This window comes from Protobothrops mucrosquamatus, unplaced genomic scaffold, assembly GCF_001527695.2.
Source record: "Protobothrops mucrosquamatus isolate PMUCROS unplaced genomic scaffold, P.Mucros_1.0 scaffold183, whole genome shotgun sequence".
Classification (NCBI taxonomy): Eukaryota; Metazoa; Chordata; class Lepidosauria; order Squamata; family Viperidae; genus Protobothrops; species Protobothrops mucrosquamatus.
In genome coordinates this window covers 203,957-229,438 of record NW_015386542.1, presented here as the reverse complement: position 1 = coordinate 229,438, position 25,482 = coordinate 203,957, and the positions used below count along the sequence as shown (strand labels likewise).

General features: G+C 37.3%; 1 protein-coding gene across 1 annotated transcript in view; it reads left to right on the top strand.

The window, feature by feature from the left end:
• Positions 1–25,482, top strand: part of INPP5D (inositol polyphosphate-5-phosphatase D) — an 82,856-nt gene that overhangs the window by 28,623 nt on the left and 28,751 nt on the right. Inside the window, exons 5-13 of the mRNA XM_029283693.1 lie at positions 3,661–3,801; positions 4,433–4,517; positions 6,349–6,417; positions 6,981–7,052; positions 8,391–8,514; positions 13,576–13,682; positions 16,474–16,576; positions 18,250–18,446; positions 21,298–21,415. Coding sequence (XP_029139526.1) covers positions 3,661–3,801; positions 4,433–4,517; positions 6,349–6,417; positions 6,981–7,052; positions 8,391–8,514; positions 13,576–13,682; positions 16,474–16,576; positions 18,250–18,446; positions 21,298–21,415 — 1,016 coding nt within the window. The remainder of the gene's footprint in view (positions 1–3,660; positions 3,802–4,432; positions 4,518–6,348; positions 6,418–6,980; positions 7,053–8,390; positions 8,515–13,575; positions 13,683–16,473; positions 16,577–18,249; positions 18,447–21,297; positions 21,416–25,482) is intronic.

The following is a 25,482-nucleotide window of genomic DNA, read 5'->3' as shown; positions in this document are numbered from 1 at the left end:
ACAGATGGTCTTCCAATGTCAGCCGTGGATCCAGGAGGACTCCCAAGTTGCGGGCCTTCTCTGAGGGGGCCAAAATTTCGCCCCCTATAGTCAGCGATGGAGTCAGCTGACTATGCCGAGGCGCCGGCAGCCACAGCCACTCAGTCTTGGAAGGGTTGAGCCTGAGTCTGTTCCTCCCCATCCAGACCCGTACGGCCTCTGGGGGCAGTTCATTCCAGAGGGTGGGAGCTCCCACAGAGAAGGCCCTCCCCCTTGGGGTCGCCAGCCGGCACTGTCTGGCTGACGGCACCCTGAGGAGACCCACTCTGTGGGAGCGTACCGGTCGATGGGAGGTACTCTGCGGCAGGAGGCGGTCTCGAAGATATCCGGGTCCGATGCCATGGAGCGCTTGGTGTTCCCATGGTCTGAAGATATCCGGGTCCGATGCCATGGAGCGCGTGATGTTCCCATGGTCTGAAACAGTTTGAAAACCACTATTCTAGGATCTTTTTTGTAATAACTCACTCCTGGTACCCCACCAAGAGTTCTTAAAGTTGTAACTGATCACTCAAATCAAACTCAATGTAAAAGACTAGAAGATACTCCATGGGACACCAGTTTTTTAAAAAGGGAGATCTGGGAGATCAGACAAGTGAGCTTAACTTCTGTTCCAGACAAATTAGTACAATTAGTAATCAAAGAATGAATAACTATGCACAGAGAGGAAGAAGTCATGCTGAAGAAACATCTAGATCTTGCTTTACAAAGTTTCGTTTTTGTGGCTCATCAACATGGGTACAAGTGTCTAAACTTAAGTTTAAGTCTAAACTTATTGTGAGATAAGATATACTATCTTTTATGGATTGCTAGCTGGTTAAAAAGCAGAAAGCAATGGGTAGGAATAAGTGGACAATTTTGTTTGTGGAAAAAGTAACAAATTGAGTGCCTAAAATATAAGCTTTAAAATTGTTCATAAATTATCTTGACTTATAGACAAGCAGCAAATTGTGTCAGTTTGCACATGATACTATGCAGAGTGATAAAAGCCAAAAGTAATTGTAGGCAGCTTTATAAGCATCATTTTAAAATGCATGAAGTGGCAGATGGAAGTCAATTTATAAGTGAAAAATAATACACTTTGAGGCAAAACTTTTAATTTTATATAAACATTGATGAAGTCCAAGCTGTTTGAAACAAATTAGGATATAGCTCAATGAAGATGTCAGCTCATTCTGTGACAGCTGTGGAAAAGCCAAATATCATGTGCTGAAGGAAAAGTCTTCATCATGGTTCAGTCCAAGCTTTAGAAAGAAGGTTGCAGTTTATTGAAGAGGAAAGCCAGACAGGAAGATGGCTCTGGAAGAAAAAGAGAGAGAGCACATGTAGGGAGTGGGTTTTTATACCCACTGGAGCCTTTTGTTTGGAGTTGTTCCTGTGGCATGAACGTTGACCTGAGTGTGCCCTTTGGCATCTGTGGGTTAATCCTATTGTCCTGTCTTAGAGTTTGGGTGGGGTATGTAGATTTTAGGTGTCTTTGTCTTCCTAAGCGTCTAGCTGGGGGCCCCCAACCTTCCTGGATTATTTACATCTGTATTTCTACAGAGCTGGTTTCTGCTTGGGGGAGGGAGACTTGGGGCTATTAATAAAAACTGAGCATGCTTTTCTGCCTCTTTAATATTTCCTTCTCTGGGGGGAGCTGACTTCCCACAAATACTATGGGAATAAGGAAAGGGATTTAAACTAAAAACACCAACATCATAATCTCCTTACACAAATCTATGATACATCTTCATCCAGAGCACTATGCCCAAGGAGGAAGGGGAGTGCAAAACACTTTCCATATGAAAAAGGTCAGCATTCTTGCAACTCTTTAGCTCAGAAAAAAAAAGCCCTTGAGAGGAGATGTAACTGAGGTATACAAAATCATGTATGGCATTGAAAAAAATAGATAAGAAAAATGCTCGAAGACCAGGGCCATCAAACAAAGTTGTTTGGAAGGAGATTTTAGCCAGAAAGAAGAAAGCAGTTCTTCACACAGTGTATAATTAATCAGTGAAATTCATTACTACTCAACATGGTGACAGCTACTAAATTTGGATGGTTTTAAAAGAGATGATTTTAAACTTGAATAAATTCCCAGAAAACATGTCTTTACGGTATTTTGGTCTTGAGGAATGAATGTTGGGGGCAACATAATTCCAGAATGCAGGATGTCAGCCTTACACATATATCAAACTTAGAAGCCGACACAATGTGGGCCTAAAGCTACTTTTATTAGAAAAGCTATAGTAACAGAGAACCTTGCAAGTCTGAATATGCTTTCTCTCCTGACTCCTTTATTTTCATGTGAACGGGGGAGAGGGGGCATCTGAGGCATTTTCATAAATCTCTTTCTTGCTCTGGACTGAACCCATGTTTATCTGGTTGTTGCCTTGGTAACAGATCTTCCTTCTGTCCATCAAGGCTATACTCTCTATACAGGGAAATAATAGCTTAGGAAGAGTTTGTCTCTTGCTTAGAAGTACCCCAGAGCATCTAGTTGTGTGTTGTGAGAATCAAAAACAAGTCTTGGATGATACAGCCAGCCTCTTCTTAAGCTTTTCTGTTCCTAAGTGGTATTTTATAAAAATAGACCAATTTTTACTAGGTAAAAAATGTTTCTGCTTGTACTGCTGCAATGACAGCAGAAATGGAAACTGGAAATGATCCTTTTCTGTTCATTTCTAAAATGATTAGGAATTCAGCAATTTTAGTGACATATTAGAAGCAGATAATTCAAAAGGCTGGTCCGGCTTGATCAGAGGGTGGGGTACAAAATTATCTTATAGATAGTAACAAATTTGCTGGCTGGATGTTCTCTCAGGAAAAGGTTAGGAGGTTTGGTTTTGTGTGGGTGGTAGACAGGAAGAAAGCCTTCCTCCTTTGGTACAACAAGCTATTCATGCACGCTATATCAGCAAACAAGAAACTGATGAAAGAGAATGTATTACTTGGGCTGTGAGCTTTTATGAGCTTCCTTGGGAGGAAGCCTAGATGACGCTACCCCTCCTCCACCCCACCCCCCTTTCCTTCCAACATTGTTCAAAACACACTCAGATGATGCACACTGATTTCAAATCAGGGAGTTCTTTAATTCATGTTTCTTCTGTAAATTTATAAGGAGGCCGAGGCAAGCTCCTCTTAAAACATCTTCAGTAATGGAATAATTGTACTAATCCTCTTTAACAATATTACTGAAGCACTTTGAAAGCAAACGATAGATGTTATACATTTCTTTAAATTTATATAGTTAGCTTGTGTTTTGCCCTGAGCATATCAGTCTTTTGAAAATTACATTTTAAATCATTAGTAGACAGCATCTGATCCAGCTCTTCTAGAAGTTATGGGACTAAATCTCCCATCTTCCTATATTACTGACAAAGTAGCAGTTGGCAATCTACAACACCTGAAAGGCCACATATTGTCCCTCCTTGTCAGCAGGTGAGCAGAGCTCCTTTCTGACACAATTGTTTCCTTTTGTCTCTCTCCTACCTTTATTCCTTACTAGCAAGAAATCAAAACAGGAGCTATACAAACTGTTGTAATTCCCTCTCACCAAGGACTTTTTCTCCCATTTGCCCAAATTTAGGTACATAAACGTAACGCTTGATTTGGTTTTCAAGCTGTTTCTTTCTTCCACAGTATTCCAGAAGAACATCTCAAACTTATCCAGGATTATTTGAGCGGTCATATAACTAATGATATTGAAACTGTACAGCTTGGCTCATGGAATCTCCCTCAGCTGAAGAAACTACTTACAGGACTCTGCAAAGGACTCTTCAAGTAATCACAAGTTCATTTGTAGGCATATTTCAGTATCAACAATTTGAGAATTCTGTTTATAACTATTTATATAAATTCTTGATTAGTTAAGTTAAGTCATTGCTCCTTTGGCTTGAGCTCTTAGGATGGGGATTCAAAATCATTAAACCAGCATTCCATATGCAATAAAGCTTAAGAACCAAGAGTGAGGGCGAGGGAGGAATTCTGCCCAATGGGAAAGCAAAGGCCAAAAGGCGCGAGTGTCAAACTCGCGACGTCACATGACGTGTCACAACGTATCACAACTTTTTTCCCATTGCCGGCAATGGGGTGGGCACGATTTTGGCGTGATGCATCCAGACCACAGTCTGGCAGTTTGACACCCCTGCCATAGGGTCTACAAACCAAATTAAACCTCCACTTAATTAAGCCAATGTTGCTTACTTTCAACCAAATTGCACCTAAACCAAAAAGAAGTGCAGAACATATGTTAGAATGTAGAAGTCTAAAGCTATTTGAAAACTGGTAAAGAATCTGGAGAATTCTGGAAGCTGTCACCCTAATGGATTTAGACTAGAGTACATAATATTGGAGAATGCGAATATAATACTGCATAACCAAGTTGTTTATATACACGGCTTTTGCATTTCAGTGAGTTGTCTCGAACTTTACCTTCTCTGGAATCTATACAGATGGTGTTTGATCAGCAGCTTTCCCCTACCCATCGACATTCTCAGGTATGATTTTATGAAATTGGCAATATATGTCTCAGAATCCATATCAACTAAAGAGGGGTTGCATGATATACAGCAATAGTTAGCAAAGCATTCTTCTTAGTTGAAATCTTTTTTTGTTGTTGTTTCTTAATTTGTTTCTTAATTGTATTATGTTTAACATGGGCTACCCAGAAGTATTCCAGAAATAGGTAGGAGCTGCATTCATTCTTCAGGAGCAGATAGATGGTCTGGAAAAGTGTGCAATATTTTTAATGTCATTAGACTCATTTCTACATCAGATTGCAATGCCAGCTAGAATGCTTCCTGGATATGGATAACCTAATCACAAGGTGTCATGGATTAGTAACCTCATATCTTCATTATTGTCATGTGCTGCTGCCCTTATGGCTAGTGTGAGATAGGTACCTAGCCACTGTCCTCCAACAGTATTACTGAAAGACCTGGATTAGGTTACAGTTTTCTACTGAGCCAATTTTAAAATGTTGATATTAAAGATCATTGGGGGACTGGAGGCTAAAACCTATAAGGAACGGTTGCTGGAATTGGGTATGTCTAGTTTAATGAAAAGAAGGACTAGGTGTGACATGATAGCAGTATTCCAATATCTCAGGGGCTGCCACAAAGAAAAGGGAGTCAAGCTATTCTCCAAAGCTCCTGAAGGCAGGACAAGAAGCAACAGATGGAAACTAATCAAGGAGAGAAGCAACCTAGAACTAAGGAGAAACTTCCTGACAGTTAGAACAATTAACCAGTGGAACAACCTGCCTCCAGAAGCGGTGAATGCTCCAACACTGGAAGTTTTTAAGAAGAGACTGGACAGCCATTTGGTTAAGGTTGAAGAAGTAGAATATAAATGGGAGAAGGGAAGATCAAAGAAATATATCATTAATTAATATACTAATAATGGAATTATCAAACAATCATTATTGATTGTTAATTAATTATTATTGTCCTTTTTTCTTGTTAAAATATAAACCAAGACAACACGCTGTACACCAGGCACTGCAGATTGTTATCGTTAAAAACCAATAAAATATTTATAAAAAAAATAAAAAATAAAATGTTGATATTAAAGTATGAAATTCTAGACACCTATTCCCACATTCACACTGTCTGGAAATTCTTAGCATGATGGAAGAATTTAACAGTTTAAAATATATAGGTGAATGAGCTATATTACTACTATTTGCATTCTCTTTTCTCTCAGCTTAATAAATTTTTGGTCACTGACCCAGCACTACAGGTTGGTTATTCCATCTCTGAATGTTATATTTTTCCTTGTTACTTAAGGTGAAGGCCTGTAGTTTAGTGGATGGTCCATAATAATTTGCCCAAATAATATATGTGTGTGTGTGTGTGTGTGTGTGTGTGTGTGTACACGTATATACTGTATGCAGTAACTTCACCATTTCATATGCTCACCTCTTCCTGTGTTCTGCTAGAAAAACTCTCTTTCCGCCCACCCTGATAAATGAAGCATCTAAAGTTCTTTTGTGTCTGAAGCCCTGGAAAATCTTACTTGCAACTGTATAATGTTACTATTTTGTCTGCACGGCTTAGCTCTAGACCCATAATTACAAGATCACTTTCCATCATTTGCAACTTCTTCTCATTAAAGCACTGGATTTAAAATGGGTTCTTTTGCACTTAACCTTTCTGCAAATTCAGTTTCATTCTGGTCTGATATTCAGATTACTGATACTCACTGGGATAATATAAGGTTACAATGCTTTCTGAAATATATACGCAGATGATAAAGTGCCAGACATTTATTGGGAAAATGGTATTCCATTATTCTTATACTTTTCTTTTTCTATGCCATTCTTAACAGCCATCCTTTGATGTCAATCGTGCAAAATTGGTTCAGTTGACAAATTTGCTTTCTTCAATAGAGGATAAGGTACAGTGGCCTTTAGATATCTCTATGACTGCCACTTAATCTTCAGATGTACTATATCTTCTTATTTAAATACTTTTTATTATTTTATTTTTTTAAATAATCTATTTTAAAAAATGTCCCACTGTTTCTTATATGATCTGCAATCTTCCTAACAACTCATATGCCAAATTGCCAAATCTGCATTTTAAAAACCAGTTACTCATTTAGGAGTTTTTATTCTGTTGTGTGTAAATTAACTCAGAAAATAACCTTGTCATGTCATATGCATTTAAGGTTCTTAGAGATGCTGGAGCCTGGAAATTGAGGATAAGCATTCATTACTTTATTATATGAGAATTGATCTTCATACAGTTACAGCCTGTAGCTGGAAGAAGTTAAAATGTGTTTTTTTTTTCTTTTCGATTCATTGACCATTGTCATGGCTAAATCAGTCAGTTTATTTATAATTAGTGTAATCTATTGTACAGGTTACAATAAAGTAACCGGTACAAAATCTCCTAAAGTCTCCTTCTGTTGAAGTTTGAGATTGTCAGGTAGAACTATTCATTCTTATATTTTTACAGGTGAAAAGAGTATTGATTGATGGGTCAGATTCAACACATCGACGTTCACTTATCCCTCCTGTTACCTTTGAGGTGAATTTTAAGTATTATCTTGTCAGATAGAGAATTATTTATAATTCTTGATACAATGCTCTCACCTATTAAAAAAATAAACCATGTTCATACTGAAAGTGTGAAGTGTGCTAAGGCAACACTTACTCATTGAAGAAATGTTTAACATAATGTTAATATTAATTAATATATAATTAATATAACGATAGTATTAGAGCAGTGGTTCTCAACCTATGGGTCGCGACCCCATTTGGGGTCGATTGACCATTTCACGGGGGTCGCCAAGCAAGGCTGTCCGCCATTTTTTCCCCTTTTCTGGCGGGTGCCTTACCTCCCTTGGGCTGGGCCAGCTGGTGGTCGGCCTGCTCCGTCTCTGCCGCTTGCCAGCTACGCCTCGGCCGGCGCAGGGGGCGGAACCACACATGCGCGGTGCTCCCGGGCAGGGAAAGTCCTCGACTTACGACCGGTTGGGTAGTCCTCGACTTACGACCGGGTTAGTCCTCAATGTACGACCGGTTTATTCCTCGACTTACGACCAGTTGGGGGTCGCGGCATTAAAAAGGTTGAGAACCACTGTATTAGAGGGATAACATCACGATCACGTGAAGTTCTACTACTGCTTTACAAAGCCTTAGTAAGACCACACTTGGAATACTGCATCCAGTTCTGGTCATCACAATATAAAAAAAGTGTTAAGACTCTGGAAAGAATGCAAGAACAGCAACCAGAATGATCGGGGGCTGGAGGCTAAAACATATGAAGAAAGTTTACAGGAATTGGTTATATCTAGTCTAATGAAAAGAAGAACTAAGGGAGACATGATAGCAGTGTTCCAATATTTGTGGGGCTCCTACAAAGACGAGGGGGATCAAACTCTTTTTCCAAGCACCAAAAGGCAAGATGAGAAACAACGGATGGAAGCTAACCAAGGAGAGAAGCAACCTAGAACTAAGGAGAAATTTCCTAATGGTGAGAGCAATCAATCAATGGAACAGCTTGCTTTCAGACGTTATGCGTGCTTCACCACTGGAGGCTTTCAAAAAGAAACTGGACAACCATTTATCTCAAATGGTATAGGACACGGGTGTCAAACTCGCCACGTCACGTGACGTATCGCGGTGTATCGCGACTCTTTTTGCATTGCCGGCAATGGGGTGGGTGCGGCTTTGGTATGATGAAACTGGGCCGTGGGCCGGCAGTTTGACACCCCTGGTATAGGGCCTCCTGCTCGAACAGAGGGTTGGACTAAAAGACTTCTAGGTCCCTTTCAACTCTATTATTCTATGTTCTATGATATGTCTCTGCAAGTTAGCCATATAATATGAAAAGTATGTGTAAATAACATTTCTTCTGTTATAGGTGAAAGCAGATTGTCTTGGGATTTCTTCCAAGATTCATCTTAAAGTTGATGTTGAGATGGGAAAACTTATTATTAAGAAAGCTAAGGATGGTCCTGAAGATAAGTTCTATAACCACAAAAAAAGTGAGTGGGTGGATCACTTGCCCCATTTACATTTATTCAGCACTTTTGCTGACCTGGGAACAACAATACTATTTGAGGAATTACATTTTTTTTCAGGTTTGCTTTACACATAAATGTTGAATATGCAAATATATGACTGCAGAGGTTACACTGTAACTTCCTAATACTTTTATAGTGAACACATTCAGATAGTATTTTGATTGAGCAATGGACACAGGCATACACACTTGAAAGTGAAATTCCAAGTGAAGTGCCTTAGCAGTTCAAAAAGAAGTCTGCTTTCATTATAAATGGTTGTTACATTTTGTGCCTTCAAAGAGAGAAGATTGGTGATTTTGATTGGTGATGATAATTTTCTTTCAGTAATCAGACTAAAACTGCAGGTGATAAAGAAATAAACTTATTGTGGCATTATCTAAGAACTAGCTTTAAAGAGAAATGTAGGGTACTTCTTACTTCTGATTGCTGTTCCATCATAGAATCATAGGAAGGAGCAGGGCTTTTTTTCTCATAGAACGCCCAGAACGGAGTTCCGGCACCTTTTTTGGATGGAACCTTGTAGGGTAGGCAAGGCGGGTTGTATAACGTGTGTGAGTTCCGGCACTTTTTTTTTTTTTTTTATAGAAAAAAAGCACTGGGAAGGAGGTAGAATGTACAATATTCTAAACCTTGGTAAAAAGGAATAATATGGTACAACAGGGAGACTGAAGTTAGTTCTCAATTCCTACTTCTCTATTTTATTTAAAGATTGAAATGAAACATGAGAATAATATGGATTCTCTGAATAAGTATATCGTGAACTATGAAGAACTTTAGAGGAACTGATATGGAGCAATCAGTTTGTGACATGAACATATAATTTAGAGTGCTCTAACAACCAAAGCAGTATCTAAATTCTTATTTTATGTTCAGCTGTTCATTTTATTGCTGGTTTGATAGACATATATGTTTATATTATGGAGTTTTAAAATTTTCCTAGTAGGTGTTGGAGAGCAACTGTCCCAGTCAGGAGGAGGGATCAAATGGGGAATTAGCATGCTTTGAAGGTGATCACCCAGTATTTTGCTACTCTGTGTCAAATGTAGATTTTCCCTCTTTGCTGGTGCTGCTGTATTTCGTTCTATCTTATACAAATGCCTCAGTTGCAAATGGCGGTGTGTATTCTGGCAAGTATGCCTTGCCCATGACTTGGCTATTTTCTACTGGTGTAATGAGCTGCCTGCTGAGAAACGACCTTATGTCCTCCTCCCATCAGTGCAAATAGTAAAATAATGAAAAGCCATTTCTTTGTTTGTTTAGCAGGTTCAGCAGAGAAAGGCCATTTCTTTATTGCCTCCACCAAAGTTATGCCCAGAGAAGGGGGAAATGGCGATACTGGCTTTCCTGGTTTGGCTAAAAAGGGGAAAGAGGATTGGGGGGTCCCCCAACCAGGGACTGTGTTGCTGCAGTCCAGAGGGAACACTTGGTCATCATTATGGCCAAAGTTGGGGTGTACATTTTTAATCATGATTAAATTTTATTCTGTAGTTGTGATTATAAAGCAAAAGATTTTTGAACTGAATGAACACTGTAGAAGAGTTAGGCTGGCAATGATGAGAACAGCCTTTTCTAGCCTGGTGTTTGGCACTTATAGATCCTCTTCAGCCTGGTTTTGGCTTGGCTTTGAGACAGAAAGTGCTTTGATTGCCCTGTGAAATGACCTTTGATAAGAAAAAAATAGAAAGGGTATATGCCTGTTGGTTCTTTGAGATCTTTCAGCCTAATACTATCAATCGTGGTCTCATTTTATTTATTTAAGTAACTGTTCAAAAAGAACAGAAACAAAAGAAAAAGCAGAAAAAAGCCAAATAATAAAAAGAAAATTGAAAGGAGATTTATAAGCAATATAAGATGAAATAAAAACTTAACTCTGGACTGAGTTAGGTGACTGTTTGTCACTGGTCATGTAAAAGCTGAACCACTCTGCTCTCCTTTCTGCAGTAGGTAATATAGTATTAGAGTAATTGACACAGAGTGAAAAAAGGTGTTTCCAGAAAGTGATAATGGGAAATTATAGTTCTGCTTTGTGGTATTTGCTCAGAACTCAATTTTAGTCCCAATGTTACTTTATATTTTACATGGAACCTCTTGAGATAATGACCCAGGATTGTATTGCCATTAATAAGCAGATGAGTTATTTTGGATCACCTATTTTTATTTTCCAGTTTTGTTTGCATTTTATGTATTAATTGTTATTTTTCTGAAGTTTTAGGTTTATTTTAGTAACTGTCTAATCTTTCCAGAACATTGATTATTGCACAAATTATAAATGGAATAAATAAGAGTTAGCAAAACTACTGGAATTCTCAGTTACAAAACCAACAGCTAAGAACTTGTTAGCATTCAGTATAATAACTCCACAAGCCTGGAGAGGATTTACATAAATAGAACATTTGGAGTGGTCCAAAGCCTACTGAGGGTGCATATGGACTTTTTAAATAAAATAAAAAATTGGGAAGTTGAAATAAGTAATTGAGAATCAGTTTTCCCTCAACTGATAGTTGAAAAGCGATCATGTACCAAGGTTGTTTAAACAAAACACTGAATTGGTCTGGGTAATAAAGCACAAAGTAGAAGTGTTACTATCCTTAAGGCATTTTTGAAGGGAGGCAAATATGCAGTTTTGAGATATTTCATTAATATATTGATTCCATTTTTACCATTAATTCAAACTAGGGTCTGCCAGCAGAAAAAAAACAAATCAAGAATATATATATATAGGTTCCCTTAGTGTTTTCATAAATAATACTTCATTTAATTGTTCTCAATTTGATTACCTTTAATTCATATGCATTTCAACACTAAACATTTCTGTCTACCATTTGATACTTTATTTACAATATTCCCATATGATGCTTCCCAAAGCAAAAGACGCTTTAAAGCAGCTTTCCTCACTCTTGGGACCTAAGATGCTACTCTTCCTTCTTCGGTACCAAAAGCCTTTCTTCCAGAGGAGACCTGCAATACAAGTTTGTTGCTGTATTGATCGAGTGATTTGTATGGCCACACATGACATTAGGCCGTGAACAAAATTTTAAAAAGTGAAAACAATTGAAATAATATAAGAATTAAAATACATGTCAACTGAGGTCTTTTATGGTCACCAAAACCACTGAATTATGATTCAGAATAATAGATTCTGAAACTGTTTACATTTTTATACAGGATGGCCTAGGCCCTAGCCAGAAAAGAGGTTTATTTTCAGTATCTGCACATCTTTCATCTTCTCAGCTGCTTAAGGAAAAGAGATTCCAGAGATTTCCTTAGGAAGTTGAACAGAAATTGGATGAAACCCAGATCTGGGTTTTACATTATCTTTTAATTTATGTAGGATGTAACATTATCAATCTTCACTACACATATGCTTTATAGCTGCTATGTTTTACAACTCTTACTCAATATAGATTCATTAATTAAAATATGAATCATATAACAGGAAGAAAAACTGAAAACTTCAGGCCTTTGTATGTAATGCTATTATTTTAGAACAGTAGCATTTCAGCATTGTAGCATACTACATATCTCTTGATGAGGGAAGATAATAGGCATTTTTAGTACACAAATGGACAATCTAACTTGCATAAAGTATTCTGGAGAATAACTAAGAATCCAACATACAATAATTAATATTATTGCAATCAGTAAGTGTTCCCCTGCCTGTAACTTCTTTTTATCTGATCTGGGTAATAGTACAATATGTTTAGTTCAGTCTTTTTTTAAATCTATTTTAGCAATCGTGATTGTTGTAGCAATCCTACAAGTAGAATTGCTGTTTTATTAAAGTTTGTAAACTTTTATTTCTTTCAAAGTGATAAGTTGCCCTGGCAACTTGTCAGTTGTCTAGTCATCTACAAAGGATAACAGTGCTGTTGTCTATATCTAAGGCTGTCTAACTTTACACTTTTCCTTTCCACCTTTTCCACTTTTCCATCAAAAAGATTTTTCCACGTATGTAATATACAGACTATGCGTAGTATTTCAGCAGCAACTGATACATTGGGGGTTGGGGTCTGTGTACAGAAAGTCCCCACTCAGTTACACTTGCCTGTCACATGGTAACCTGTGTAGGAAAAAATACTGATGTGGATTGTTTGGCAGGGACAGGTTGAGCCAGATGTGGGCAAGTCTCTTTTGATTTAGTGGGAAATCCCCAGCACCAGATCCACAGGGATGAAGGGACAGTTGCCTGGCCATCTTAAGTTGGTCCACACTAAACTGTTAAAGAGGCAGAGACTAGAAACCAGAAGTAGGAATATAGCATATTTATGCTGGCATACTTTCTGTTGCTTCCTAAACTGTAGAAAAGCACTTTAAACCAGTTGTCTCAGTGTACCCAAATCTAAGTCAACCACTCTGAGCTCTGTCATTGATTACATCCTCTCTACCCATTTTTAAATCAGCAACATATTAAACTCTACAAATACAGTATCTTGCTCTAATAAATGATATGTTTAAAATTTATTTTGGGATGCAAAATGGAGAATTATTGCATGCAACTTATTTTCCAAGTCAGTGAAGTTGCAGCAGCAGCTGTTGAGAAATAGTAAAGTTGTCAGATAGCTGTTTTGCTATGTCCGTACTAGCATGGTTCTCTTCTAATGTGAATTGTTCCTTTAATTGGAGTTTAGATTTGAGTTTAGTTTCTGCTGGTTGTAAAAAATGCATATCAGTAACTTTCCTATTCATTAATGCTGACTTCTGTGACAATCTCATATCTTTCTATGAAATGGTGAATAGATACAGTTTGTGTAAGATATATGACTCACTCAAGAGTTCTCCTAATTAGGCAATCACACAGTTTAATGAACAGAAATTATTCCAGCATTCAAATGAGGCTTCAAAACCACAATAGATTTGCACCTGAGGCTTAGTTCTGAGTCGCTGTCAATTTTTAAAATGCCTATCATAGTGCAGTAGGATTGGATTGTGCAACTCAAGTTCTAAGAGGGAAGACATATTATTAGCATGGGCTCTTTCAGTTTCAGAATTTCTAAGATTGACTTGGTTTTTGCTCTTGTTTAGTCCTACAGCTCATCAAGTCTCAGAAGTTTCCTAACAAGCTGGTCATTGTACTGGAGACAGAAAAAGAAAAAGCACAAAGGAAAGAATATGTCTTTGCTGACTCTAAGGTAAAAGGCTCCCTTCTGAGTGTTTTAGCATAGCAGAAATATTACTATTTATTTTATAGCATTATTTTTGTTAATTAAAAATGCAAAATGACACACTTATTTATTTATTTATTTATTTATTTATTTATTTAAAACCTATCTCTTTTTTCTATTAGAGAAATTGGTACTGAGACAATGTATAGAGGTTTTCAAGGGATGTATTTGAGGATAAATAAATATTATCTCTAACTGTCCAGCTTGGATCATTAGAAACAAAGAAAATAAACTGTGAATCAGAAGAGAATGTTCAGTTTAATTGTTCAAGACATCCAGACAGTTTAACTCTGACATCTCTGTGTACATTGGATAGGATGCTATTGCAACTGCATGTTACAGTGTATGTACACATAAATACACAAAAACTCCTCAAGATAGATCTAGAGGACTATGGGAGATGTATTCAGGAAGCACTAAAATAAAATGGATGCTCAATAAAAATAATGAACAATAAATAATATAACTTAAATATTACTTAAATATGAGCCAGCAGTGTGCTGCAGCTGCCAAAAAAGCCAACACAGTGCTAGGCTGCATTAACAGAGGGATAGAATCAAGATCACGTGAAGTATTAATACCAGTTTACAATGCCTTAGTAAGGCCACACTCGGAATACTGCATCCAGCTTTGGTCACCACAATGTAAAAAAGATGTTGAGACTCTAGAAAGAGTACAGAGAAGAGCAACAAAGATGATTAGGGGACTGGAGGCTAAAACATATAAGGAACGGTTGCTGGAATTGGGTATGTCTAGTTTAATAAAGAGAAGGACGAGGGGAGCCATGATAGCAGTGTTCCAATATCTCAGGGGCTGCCACAAAGAAGAGGGAGTCAAGCTATTCTCCAAAGCGCCTGAAGGCAGGACAAGAAGCAACGGATAGAAACTAATCAAGGAGAGAAGCAACCTAGAACTAAGTAGAAACTTCCTGACAGTTAGAACAATTAACCAGTGGAACAACCTGCCTCCGGAAGTGGTGAATGCTCCAACACTGGAAGTTTTTAAGAAAAGACTGGACAGCCATTTTTTTTGAAATGGTATAGGGTTTCCTGTCTGAGCAGGGGGTTGGACTAGATGACCTCCAAGGTCCCTTCCATCATCATCATCATCATCATCATCATCATCATCATCATCATCATCATCATCATCATCATCATCATCATCATCATTATTATTATTATTATTATTATTATTATTATTATCTTTGATTCATTAATTCAGATAATTTCAGTTAACAACATGGTATAATTTGCATTTAAAGTATGCATATTTTGTCTTCTTTAACCAGTACTATATATATCTAACCCCTCACCACAAGCAAGCATTGCTTGTGTATTTATCCACAATGCACTGAACCGTTATTATTATTAACATCAATAATAGCTATCTTCCCATAGCTACAGCTCTCTGGGTGGTTTATAAAACTATTTAAAACCAATTAAGACAAGCACATATATTAAAAGGTAGCAGACAAAAAATAATGATGTCATTTTTTGCCCCTGAAGAAAAATTAGGATATAAATTGAATCAATAAATAAATGCTGTTATTACGATATCACATGACTGCTTAAAACAATACACAATAAATGCCTGGGAAAAAGAAGAATCTATTTGCTTGCACTGTGGACATTTCAATTGGATTTAAGGCCTGTCTTCCTATGGAGGTCATTCCATGAATCCTGAAACTGAGAAAGTCACTTCCTTACTTTCCTCTGGATACCCCCACCGACTGACTTTTTTCTTCAGAAATGGAAGGACAGACTCCTATTGTCACAAGAACTATAACCAGGCACTATATTTTCTTATATAGCCCTTCTCTCTTTGCAGTCACACTGTGATGTCAGTGAATTGGCAATCTTATCTGTAACATGTGCCTTTGCATATATATAATAAGGTTGCTGCATTTGTGCTGGGGCTCTACAGTATTCTACCAGAACATCAGCTCATATGGAAGCATTTGCATGTCTTAAAAGCTCCCTATTGCAGATATTTTATCCATCAAGATCAGCTCTCTACACTGTCTTAGGAAAGGAACTATTCATACTCATTGGATATGGAGATCTATGGGTGTGCTTATCACCTGAACAGGTTTAAGGTAATCTAACTTTATTGCATGCCAGTATGACTGACACCATAGGCTTCTGATTGGACTGTACTTTGACTATTATTTTAAAAAAGTGATTGCTCATAATATATTCCATCTCTCTCTCTTTTTCTGTGTTTATGCCCACTCAAAACAGAAAATCTGAACACATAATTTTTAATTTTTTTCTTATTTTATTATCCATGGGAAAAAACTCCAAGTGCCTCCAGAGATTATTTCATCAATAGAATAATACCATAAAAATAATACCATCTCAATACCTGTTCTGTTCATGAATGCAAGAAACTAATTTGGATTCAAATTCTAATAGATTAAAGACAACAAAATCAAATATTTTATCTCAGCAGTTTACTAAAATTCTTTGAACAGCTATCATACCATAAAACTAATTATAAAGGAAGGATTTGAACTGATCTAAACATTTCTGTGTTTAGCATTTTCTCCAGCTTCTAAATAATTAAAAATAGTCTTAACTATCTATTGAAATGTTACCAAATCAAAGAGATCACTTATAAGTTGCTACTCTTCTTGAAAAATGTGAAAGCATTTTTTTCAGCTTACATGTAACAAATGAAGGGGCTCTTGATCAATAACATTGAGTTAGTTATACAGTATTTCATTTTTCTTTTGTTTTTTTACTCTTCTATTTTTCAGAAAAGAGAAGGCTTCTGCCAACTTCTACAGCAAATGAAGAACAAGCATTCTGAACAACCAGAACCTGATATGATCACCATCTTCATTGGATCCTGGAATATGGGTATAAATTTCATTTCAAATTTACATCCTAGCCTCTGCTATACAAATTACTGTCCTACCAGAAAAGAGGAAAATCAGAGATAGGACAGGTCTCTTGTCAGATTTTCTGCACATTATAACTAGCAACTTGTGATAACATGAGATGTGTAAAAAAAAAATCTAGTCCACTTTATTGTCTGCCTTAGTACAACAATATTTTGATTTGGCAAGCTTATTAGAGATTCTTTTTTAAAAAACCGAAAATTTTCTATTTATATACTGTATATAATGGTTCCTAACATAACTGAGCCTTTCTATTAATCTTCTCCTATTTTATGTAGATATTAATATAAAGTGCCAGAAAATATTTTATGTAATTCACATTGCACTCCTCTGATAATGTACTATTCCCTAATGCACCTTCTTTTCCCAGTGTCAATAACACAATTACTGTGCTGTTCTTTAGAGAATAGCATATTTTCTTTTCAGAAATGTGTGCCTATGCATGTTTGTGGATATTTTTGAATGGGAAGGGACAAATGCTATCTAGACTTTGGTTGTTGTTAACATTTGTGTTGGTGTGGAATCTTCTGAAAGCAGAATGCTCAAATCTGCTTATAAAATTATTGATAAAAATTATTTTCTACAACCCTATCACAGATTTCCCAGCTACTCTCACTGTTATATTGCCCAACTGTTTTAGGATTAATGTACTGTAACGTATAGATGATCCCTTACTCTTCTTTTGCATGGCAGAATAATCAGAGCTTATTCACAGCCTTGTGGGCTTCTTTCCTCCTATTTGTTCTTGATTTGTTTTAAAATTGGATAGCAAAATAAAATAAACTGCAAATTTTATACAAGCTGGTTGATTCTCCTCCCTTTGCCATTTATTTAATTATGAAACTATCTGTTGGGAAATGCAAGGGTACCCTGTTCAACAGCAATAAAGGTAGAATAAGGCAATAAATAAATACTTCCATATATGGTTATGTCCATAATCAAATGGGATTCTACATACCATATATTTCTTTAGGTGGATGGGAAAATAGTAATCGCAACAGCACTTAGACTTATATACCACTTCACAATGCTTTACAGCCCTCTCTAAGCGGTTTATAGAGTCAACATATTACCCCCAGCAATCTGGGTCCTCATTTTACCGACCTCAGAAGGATGGAAGTCTGAATCAACCTTGAGCTGGGAAGAATTGAACATTGTAACCACTGTACCACCACAGCCCATAATGCAGTGTTTGTTCTAGTTTTAATACCTGAATATTATCAAATAGGACTATAATAAGTCTTTTTAGAGGAAAGTTGGGGAATATAATTTATGGTCCTCTTGCCTCATTTTGCAGCTACTACTAATTCACTAGTGATAAACTGATGTTTTTTGTAGTTTTATTTTTAGTTACTTTTTAAAGCCCCCAAACTGGCTGAGGTTTAGATAGCTTTCATGCAACTCACTTTATTAAATATAATAAATTGGAGGTCCCAGTTTCATAGATTTTTCATTCATCTCCCTCCATAGTCCACCATGCATTCTGTGATCTTCAGAGGAAAAAAACATATAGCTTAAAAGTGAACCAGTATTAGCGTCAAAGAAGGTTGTCCAACCCTAGTAAAGACTGAGCTAGATTCATTATTATAGTAGTTTCTTATGCTTATTTTGGTTTGGGATTTGCTAATCAAGGTGATGCTCCTCCACCAAAGAAGATCAGCTCCTGGTTTCTCTCCAAGGGACAGGGTAAGACCCGTGATGACACAGCTGACTATATTCCACATGACATCTATGTGATTGGAACACAGGAAGACTCCTTGGGGGACAAAGAATGGCAAGAGATTCTAAGGCATTCCTTACAGGAGATTACCAGTATCAGCTTCAAAGTGGTAAGAATTTTTGTTAATGTTTAAAATTGTAGTTGGGGAGTAGATTGTTCTATTGTTTATTGCAAACAACAATAATCATCTCCAAAATGCATCTGCATTTGCTTTTTTGAAATGATACATTAGATGTTCCCAAAGACCATTAGATATAGTGATAAAATCCTCAAATCAAGCTCAATGTGTGACTTCATGGACATACGTATAGTTTCCTTGCCAAGGAAACTGTAAAGGATCTGGATGGAGCAAAATAAGCTCCATCTGAGCTAGTTCCAAAATTGAGTCACTATTCATCAGCAAATATTTGGGCAATCCAGTAACATTAGTCCTGATAGTTACTAAGGATGGAGTTATAATCAGTTGAAAGACTTAATTCATGATCTAGGATCCTGCTGACCCTTGGGTCATGCTAAAACAGCAGGTGAAAGTCATGGCCCTGGAGTCCTTTGGCTAGCTTCAGCTGGAGCACCAGTTAAAAATCACTTGAATCAACATGATCTGGTGGCAGTAATTCATGACCATCACCTCTAAGGTATGTAACATGCTGTGGAGTTACCTGTGGAAATTATTCCAAAGCTGCAACTGGTGTAAAATGCAGTTGCAAGATTGCTAACAGGTTAATCTTAACAAGTGTAGAATGATATGATTTTTAAGTCACTGAACTGATTACCAATAGATTTCCAGCCTTTACTGAATGTTCTTTAAAACCCTTTTTAGAGTAGCCCTGGATTACATCAGGTAATAACTTGCTTAAAGCCCATTTATCTGGTATGGATAGAGAGAGAGAGCCTGTTAAAGTCCTCCATTGTTGTGAAGTACCTTGTATAGGGTATGGAACAGGTGACAGGCCTTCTCAGTGGTGGCCCCCACTTTGGAAAAACACATATTTATCCCTGTATTTGGTGGTTCCAATTCTCCTTGGCTTTCAGAAAGAAGTGAAGAGTATTCTATTATATCATACTTTGTATTTTGTTGTGTATGGGTGATTATCATTAAGATTTATCACTATTGAAATGTAACTCCCTGAGCCTGGGAATTAGAAATCTATCTTATAAACAGATAGCCAGCCCCCATTAAATCAAGAGAATCAAAGGCATTAAAGATGACTTCCCTTAAAAGACTCACTGATTAAAAGAGAACTTAGCAATTATCATTGCTATTATTGATTGTCCTGAGTAATTTGATTTGAGAACTATTGTTCAGTACCCAACGACCATAAGGACCACTAAGGCAACCAATAAACAAACAATATGGAAGAAAATTCCCATTGTTGCTTCTGGGTTGCTTTCAGATCATAACTATCTCAATCTATTTTTATCATTAACCACACAAAGTAAATGTAAGAGTAGATCTACAGATGAAACTAAGGTTAAAAGAAATCATAGAAGGCAATTATAAAATAATTTTAACTAAAAGAAATTTCAGTTGAAATACATCTAAAAATAGAGAGCCAATTTGGTGTAGTGGTTCAGGCACCAGACTAGAAACCAGGAGATTGAATTCTAGGCTCATCTTAGGCACAAAGCTATCGGAAGGACCTTGAACCAATCACTCTCACTTAGTCCTAGGGCAGTGGTGGCGAGCCTATGGCATGGGTGCCAGAGGCGGCACTCAGAGCCCTCTCTGTGGGCACGTGCGCCGTCTCCCCATTCCTAGGCCTTCAGCTGCGTTTTATAAAACCTTTTCGCTTTAGGCCTCCGCCGCCGTGTAAAAAAAAAAAAGGTTCAATCAATCAGTCAATTTCAACTTCTCGCAGGGAAAAAAAAGATCTTGCAAAGTTGGAATTGATTGATTGAACTTTTTAGTCCCACCCAGTCTGCCGTTACCACTGCAGCCACACCTACCCAATGGGCCACACCCAGCCAATGGGCCACACCCACCCGGCACCCAATGATGCATAAGTGGGTTTTGGGTTGCAGTTTGGGCATTCGGTCTCTAAAAGGTTCGCCATCACTGTCCTAGGGAGCAGGCTATGGCAAATCACTTCTGAAAAATCTTGCTAAGAAAACTTCAGGGACTTGTCCAGATAGTCACCAGGATCAAAAATTGACTTTACTAAATATATACAGTATGCTTTGTTTTTCAAGATTAATAAAGTGCCTAATTAAATTTTCCAACTTCATATACCTCAAATTGCCTAGTTAGATAATAGCACCTAACCAACACTGCCTATTTTTAATACAGGTAGTCCTTGACTTACAACCACAATTGAGCCCAAAATTTCTGTTGCTAAGTGAAACAATTGTTAAATTAATTTTGCCCCATTTTATGTCCTGTCTTGCCACAGATCACTGCATTTGTTAAGTTAGTAACACAGTTGTTAAGTAAATCTGGCTTCCCCATTGACTTTGCTTGTCAGAAGGCTGCAAAAGGTGATCACGTGGCCCTGGGACACTGCAACCGTCATAAATATGAGCCAATTACTGAGCATTTGAATTTTGATCACATGCAATGGTAATAAGTCACTTTCTTCAGTACCATTTTAACTTTGAATGGTCACTAAATGAAATATTGTAAATCAAGGACTACCTGTACACAAATAGCAAAATAGTATGCAGTAGTATGATAAAATTGCTTTTATCATTCAGTTAAAAGTTTAGTTAAAACATGGCTCCATTATAATAGTGGGACTATGTACTGGGATTCATTTCACAATTCTTAAATGAAAAATATTTATATTTTAGCATTTTGCTTCTGTTCAGAAAATTGTTTCTGTACATAATTGGTTCTCGTTAGAATTCTGATCACAAGAATATTGTAAAAACTCAATATATGTTATTGGAAAATGGTTATGTATAGGTCCCTAGTTATTGTAATCCAGATACCTAGATTTAATTTTACTTTTTTAAAAAATTAGATAGCAACCCATACTCTCTGGAACATCAGGATTGTTGTACTGGCAAAACCTGAACATGAACATCGCATAAGCCACCTCTGCATTGATACTGTGAAGACTGGAATTGCAAACAGGCTGGGTAAGATTTGGGCAGACACCCCAAAAGGCATTTTAAATTGCTATTTTTCAGATGTTGGCTCTCCTATTCTATAAAATAAACTAGAACAAAGTTACCTTTTTAATATATAGGTCTCTAGTTATTTACTTATGAAATTGCAAACAAATAAATGTTTATTCATTTATTCAATTTATATGGTCACCCTTTTTACTCTCACTAGGTGGCTAACAGTTCATTAAAAAAATAAAAACACAAATCCAATTTAAAAGCTAAAGCCACTAAAGAACATACAACGTGCCAAGGCCTACAAAAAACATGGTGTCTCATTCAGTCATACAGTCTGATTCAACTAAGTTTATGGCCCCAGCACCTGGAGGAAGAATCATGTGTTTAAAGTATTTCTACCACTACTACTATTGGGGCCATCCAAATTGCAGGGGAAACACTGTTTTGAACAGCAGTTGCCGTAACAAAGAAGGCACAACAAAAGGATCTGAAGCTTGTCTGAAGTATGCCAGATCTAATGAGAGGAGCAGAGAAAATTGGAGATTGGTGATCTGGTAGATAATTGCATACAATGGAAAATTTTATAAGTGACAACCAGCACCGTGAATTGCACCCATGAGATGGGTCCAGTACATCTCATGGAGTTATGGTATTATAAGGTTATACTGCATTATGCATCAAACTGCCTTTTCTGCTTCATTCCAAGCTTTCCAGTTTAGGAATAAACTCAAATTAGCACAGAGTGTTGTGCAAACAACCCACATATTGTGAACCAACTATTGATAGAAGGGGACCCCAAAGCCCATAACTACTTAATCTTGCTAGGGTTATGCTGAAGCCTTACCTACAGCTTCTGAGTATCAAAAAGAACATCAATAGCATCACTTGGTTGATCAGGAACAGAGATGTATAATTATGTACCATCAGCACTGATTATACTTTATCCCATGAGGTCAACTGATGATCTCACCTAGTGGTTTCATGCAGATGTTTAACAAAGCTGGAAGAGAACAGAGTCTAAGCCACTTTACAAAGACGAGCCTTGAGCTAGATCTCTCCCTACCACTAGTACTACTGGAACCAGCCTCTAAGTAGGAGAAAAATCACTGCGTAATGGTACTACCCATTATCAATCCACTAAATCAGGCTTTTCAACCGGTGGTACGTGTACCATTTGTGGTACATTAACTAGTGGCAGGTGGTACACAGCCCTGCCTAGCCAAGTGTAGTGGGGGAGGGAAAGAGCCAGTGCAGGCAAGGACTTACTGTGAGAGAATCCTCTGGAGCTGCAAAGTGGCTGGGGCGAGGCAAAGGCCTCAGGTTCACTTTTGGCTCACCCTCCCCCATGAGAAAGGAGGAGGAGGTGGGGCAGAGACAAGAGAGGCTATAAAAGGAGGCAGTTTGGGCGGGAGAGGGAGAGAGAGAGAAAAAAGCAGCCTTGGGAGGAGGTGGAGTCAACTCTAGCTGCACCGAAGGGGAAGGAGTCCTCCGGGAGAAGGGCGGGGTATAAATTAAATAAATAAATAAATAAATAAATAAATAAATAAATAAATAAATAAATAAATAAATAAATAAATAAGGAGGACGGTGGGGGGGAGAGGAGAGGAGATCAAGCAGGCCGGCCATGAGCAGATCTACAACTTCTGTGGCAGCTACCTGTGCTGGCAGCAACAAACAGACAAGAAATGCAGCAGGGGAGGGTAGCATCAGCTGGAGGTGAGACACGGAGGGAGATAGAGAGTGGAAGGATTCTTATGTGCTTTTGTGACTTTGAAGTTCTGGAAATTGTGCAATGAGGGCTTTGTGTTCTTAAGCAGTGTTTGGCAATTTCTATTTGGCTGATGGCTCATGTCTCCTGTTAACTTCTATTGCTCTGCTATTGTTAGCTGTAAGTTTTGCTGCAAGGGATTTTGAAGTATTTTTCTCCTGAATGGATTTTGCCTGTAGCATTCCTTTACTTATGAATGGAGCCATTTGGGGAGGCTGCCTTAGCCGGCAGCCAATACTTGCTACATTTTTTTTCTTCCTTAAATGACGGCTGCGCTCCTGAACTTTCCTTTCTAGCCAGTAGCTAATTCTTAAAGAGGAATGTGCCTTTTTAAGCTAGTTCACTCAGCAGCTTGTCTTTTCTGTCTTTGGAGACTTTTCCTTGTTTGATGAAAATATGGAAGAGGGAAAATATGGGGGGGTTCAAATTCTTCCTTCATAAGGAGATGGGCATGAGAAAGAGAGAGGGAGGGAGGGAAGTCCCGCCTTAGCACTTGGCCACCAACAGCCCTGCCATTGACTTTGCTTGTCAAAAGGTTGCAAAAGGGGATCACATGACCCTGGACACTGACCATCATAAATATGAATCAGTTGCCAAGCATCCAAATATAAATCACATGACCCTGGATATGCTGCAATGGTCATAAGTGTGAAAAATGGTCATAAGTCATTTAAGTGCAATTGCAACTTTGAACAGGGTTGTTTTTTTTGGTCATCAAGTTTTTGACACCTTGCTAGGTGGTACTCGAATATTGCCATATCCTAAAAGTGGTACAGTCGGTGAAAAGGTTGAAAAGCCCTGCACTAAACCGTCCTAAAAATTCAATTTTAATAAAGACGAGGACAATATTGGTTATCTCCATAAAAACTGGAACTAGATTTGGAATATCTTTATTAAACTGGGTATTGAACAAATGAGCCAGTTCAGTTGGAAGTTATCATTAACATACTTTTAAAAATATTTTATACTACAAAAAATAAACCAAAGTTCTATACAGGAATATCTTTTGTAATTCAGTCTTTAATGATAGAGCAACTCAAGCTCATAACACTATATTTTTGGATTCAAGGAATCTCATACTGAGATAGAGTTCCATTTATCCTGCTGATCAGATTCATTCATGGAAAATTCCATGGTTAGAAAACTACTACTGGGGTTTTCCTTGTGTCCCTGTTAATAGAACCCATAAGGCTTTTAGAAAAAATATTATTGTAACAGATGTCGGGGGGCCCAAGAGCTAAGAAAGACATGTAGAATTACTTCTGAACAGTTTATTTTATTATTTGTCACCTATAGAAAGAACGTTTGCAAAACTAAGCAAGTATTTGCATAATTAAAGATATACACTGAGAATTGCTGGGTCAGAACCTTATTAACTCTCTTTCTCCCAACAAACTACCTAAGTTTTGCTGTCTCTTTGCCTTCTGGAATGGAGCCTCTCCTTTCTGAGAGTCCATTCCATCACATCAGGATTTGGGGCTGATGTAAGTTAGTGATGGATTTTAAGACTCACTAACTGCTCTAAATTGTGAAGATGGCCCTAAATCAGGCAATTGAGCTGTTCTGTCTGTACACTTCAATCTAAATAAGTCTTCCCAGTTGACCCGTCCTCGTGATCTATCCATGACATTGGCTCTTCATATAACCTGAGCTAAGTTATGATTACAACTTTAATTCTTTGCTTCTGAAAATCTAAAAAACCATGATGTGCTTCATTTTAAAATGTCTTATTTTAATAAAAAAATATTAACCAGATGCAGAAATTAAAAGTAAGTAGAAAAAGTAAAAGAAAATTGAATTAAAAAAGCATAATAGAAGAAAGAGATATAAAACAAAAAGTTCAATCCTTAAATAGCAAGCTAAATGTTGACTACAAGGGGGAATACTAAATCAGGCTCTCTACAACGTCAGTAGAAAATTAATTAATTAATTTGCAAGTTTCCCATATATACCTTTTTGCAACTCAAATAGGATCTAAGTGCCTATGAAGATACTATTTGGGATACAATAATAAAATAATAATAAAAATCTGTTTATGGTTCCCATAGCAATTGGTGAGATGTGGAGTTGTTTTCCTAATTACAATTTTCCATGGAACTCCGTTGATGCCACTCTGGTAGATTTTTTAAGATGCATTTTTAATGAAATATATCTAGCCAAGGTTTATAAATTGTATGCTATATACATACAGTACATACATATATACATATTACATAATATTCTAATTATTAGAAAAATAGAAGGGCTTTGGAAGGACAGTAGATAATGTATAATGTATACATGAGCCAAGACATAATGGGGGGGGGGGGGGGAA